Source organism: Austrofundulus limnaeus, unplaced genomic scaffold (assembly GCF_001266775.1).
Source record: "Austrofundulus limnaeus strain Quisiro unplaced genomic scaffold, Austrofundulus_limnaeus-1.0 Scaffold146, whole genome shotgun sequence".
NCBI lineage: Eukaryota > Metazoa > Chordata > Actinopteri > Cyprinodontiformes > Rivulidae > Austrofundulus > Austrofundulus limnaeus.
In genome coordinates, this window is record NW_013952548.1 from 1102610 (window position 1) to 1104931 (window position 2322).

Here is a 2322-nt window from a genome sequence, read left to right on the forward strand (position 1 = left end):
TCTTTTTAGATACGTGTGCACATGAAAGAGTCGTAAAACAAATAATAGAAACCAAAGTGATCTCGTGTTCTTGTTTATTGGAAATAAGAACACAATATGACAAGAACAATACACATCCTAAAGCCAAACAGAATCAAATCTTTCCAAGTATGTCCACTAAAAGGCTAAATATGTTTTCAGTAAACACAAAGCAAATATTCTCTCAGAAAACATCCTTATTCTTGAAGGTAAAAGCGGCTCTGATTTGTCAATGCAGGTGAGTTTTTATCATCATCATTCCTAAAAGTAAATTTGTTACGTTATAGCTTTGTCAAATGTGAATGGGATAAAAAATCATCATTGTAGAAAATAAAAGAAATACTGACAAGTAAGTCTAGTTTTGAAGAAAAGCTTTTATTTCCTACTTCAAGGACATGTTTTGGCRTAAAAGAAGCACAGAGTGATAGAAAGAATGTGTCCGTCTACGGTTCTGTGACAGCGGTTTGTCCGGGAGGTCAAGGTGAGGAAGTGTTTTGTTTCTTCTTTTTTTATTATCTTTTTTTTTTCTTTTTCAGGTGGCGACAGGCGGGCAGGGGGAAGGCTTAGTGCTGGATCCTACGAATGGACTGCACCTGGTTGGTGTGAGCCTGGGTGCTGTACTCGTTGTAGTTTCTGTACTCGCCTTGGTGTCTGTCTCTCTCCAGGATGTACTGGTAACCACGATAACCAGGGAACTGGTAGGCCACCCAGCTGCGGAGAGGGAGGACGGGTCGAGTCAGGGTTACATGGAAGGATTCAGCAGAYATGGTTTATATTAAACAAAATGTGGATTTGTTGCTAAAAGTTCTGTTTTTTCTTCCAGCAGGTACAGTCTGCCCGCTCGCCTCTAACTAACATAAAGTTTTATCTAATAACTAGGGGTGCAACAATACATGTACCCGTATCGAACAGTGCTTTAGGTTCAATATGCACTTGTATCAAACAATACAGATTTTTTTTTACATTTATTTTATCAACTTGTCTTCTGAAGATGCTCTGTGTTAAAGTATCAGTGGATCTGTGTTCGACTACTCCACCTAGGCTGCATTTTTTAGCACAGATCCACTGAGAAACTTGCTGTTTCAGCAACATTTCATTTAAAAACTGCACTTTTGAGGTTAAACAAATGATCATAATTAATTTAAGTAAATTACAAGTTTAAGGGGCATGGAAATTTTTATTTTTTGTGTCGAAAAAATATCGAGCCATGAGACTAAAGTATCGAACCGAATCGTGAATTTCCTGTATCGCTGCACCCCTGCTAATAACAGCATCTCTGAAATAAATAACAAACGGCCCTATTTGGAAAATAAACCTTTATCTATAGAAGAAAAAAAACACAACGGCTATAAAAACAGATGTAGCGACGAGAAGCGACTCACGCTCCAGAGTTGATTTTGATGGAGGGCACCTCCTTGCTGCACCAGCCCATGGCCTGGAGGGAGGGGTAGTCATCGCAAATCTCAAACTTACGGCCCTGGAAGTCCTCACACTCGTACAGGGTCACTTTGCTGTCACTGTGGTTCTGCAGGGAAAAGACAYAATTGTAGTTAGAAGACAATCAAGCATTTTTTTGTATTATTTGTTTCAAATGTTTGGATTTGAACAGCTGGATTTGCTGGATGTATTTAGACAACGTTACTGATTTAAAGAGKTTAATGTTGATGTGGTGGCTACAAATACAATGATAAAAGCAGATTAGTGTAATGGAGGAAGAGTTGGATCCCTGGTGACAGGGATGAAAAGGAGGAGCAGAACGTACAGCGCACTTGATGGGTCTGAAGGAAAGCATGTGCTCGGTTCTGTAGCTGCTGTTTCCGCTCCAGGCCTCGTAGCGAGGATAGTCTCCCTTCTCCAGGATGAACTGCTGTCCCTGAAACTCTGGGTACTCGTAACCCACCCAACTGGAGGACAGAAATATGGATAAAAAAATAAATAAATAAATGAACGAGTGCAAAAGAAAGCCTGAGAATAAAAAGTGTGAAACTATAAAATAGAAAAACCCACATTTCAGCAATTAAGAACTGATTTCTAAAATGTGATCTTATGATAAACAACCCAGACAAACCCCACATAGTAAAGCCAAGCACAGCTTTTTCTTTTTTTTTTTTTTGTCACTTAGAGGCACAAAGTAAACACTGACTGCTGCTGCTGCTGTTCCTGCTGCACCCAGGGCGCTTTATCTGATCGTCAGTCAGTCAGCCGGCAGCTGCTCGCTGCCAGCTCATATCACATCAGGGTCACACTCGAATGCATAAACACACTCACACACACACACACACACACACACACACACACACACAC

The 2322-nt window shown here is 40.3% G+C and overlaps 1 protein-coding gene across 2 annotated transcripts in view; it reads right to left on the minus strand.

Moving 5' to 3' along the window:
• Positions 1-372: 372 nt before the first annotated feature.
• Positions 373-2322, minus strand: part of cryba2b (crystallin, beta A2b) — a 3344-nt gene continuing 1394 nt past the window's right edge. Inside the window, exons 2-4 of one of the 2 annotated variants that reach the window (XM_014016506.1) lie at positions 1781-1922; positions 1401-1543; positions 373-729 (exon numbers count right to left, since the gene is read on the minus strand). In XM_014016506.1, coding sequence (XP_013871960.1) covers positions 582-729; positions 1401-1543; positions 1781-1922 — 433 coding nt within the window. In that variant the 3' untranslated portion in view covers positions 373-581. The remainder of the gene's footprint in view (positions 730-1400; positions 1544-1780; positions 1923-2322) is intronic. The other variant, XM_014016505.1, reaches the window with a different exon arrangement.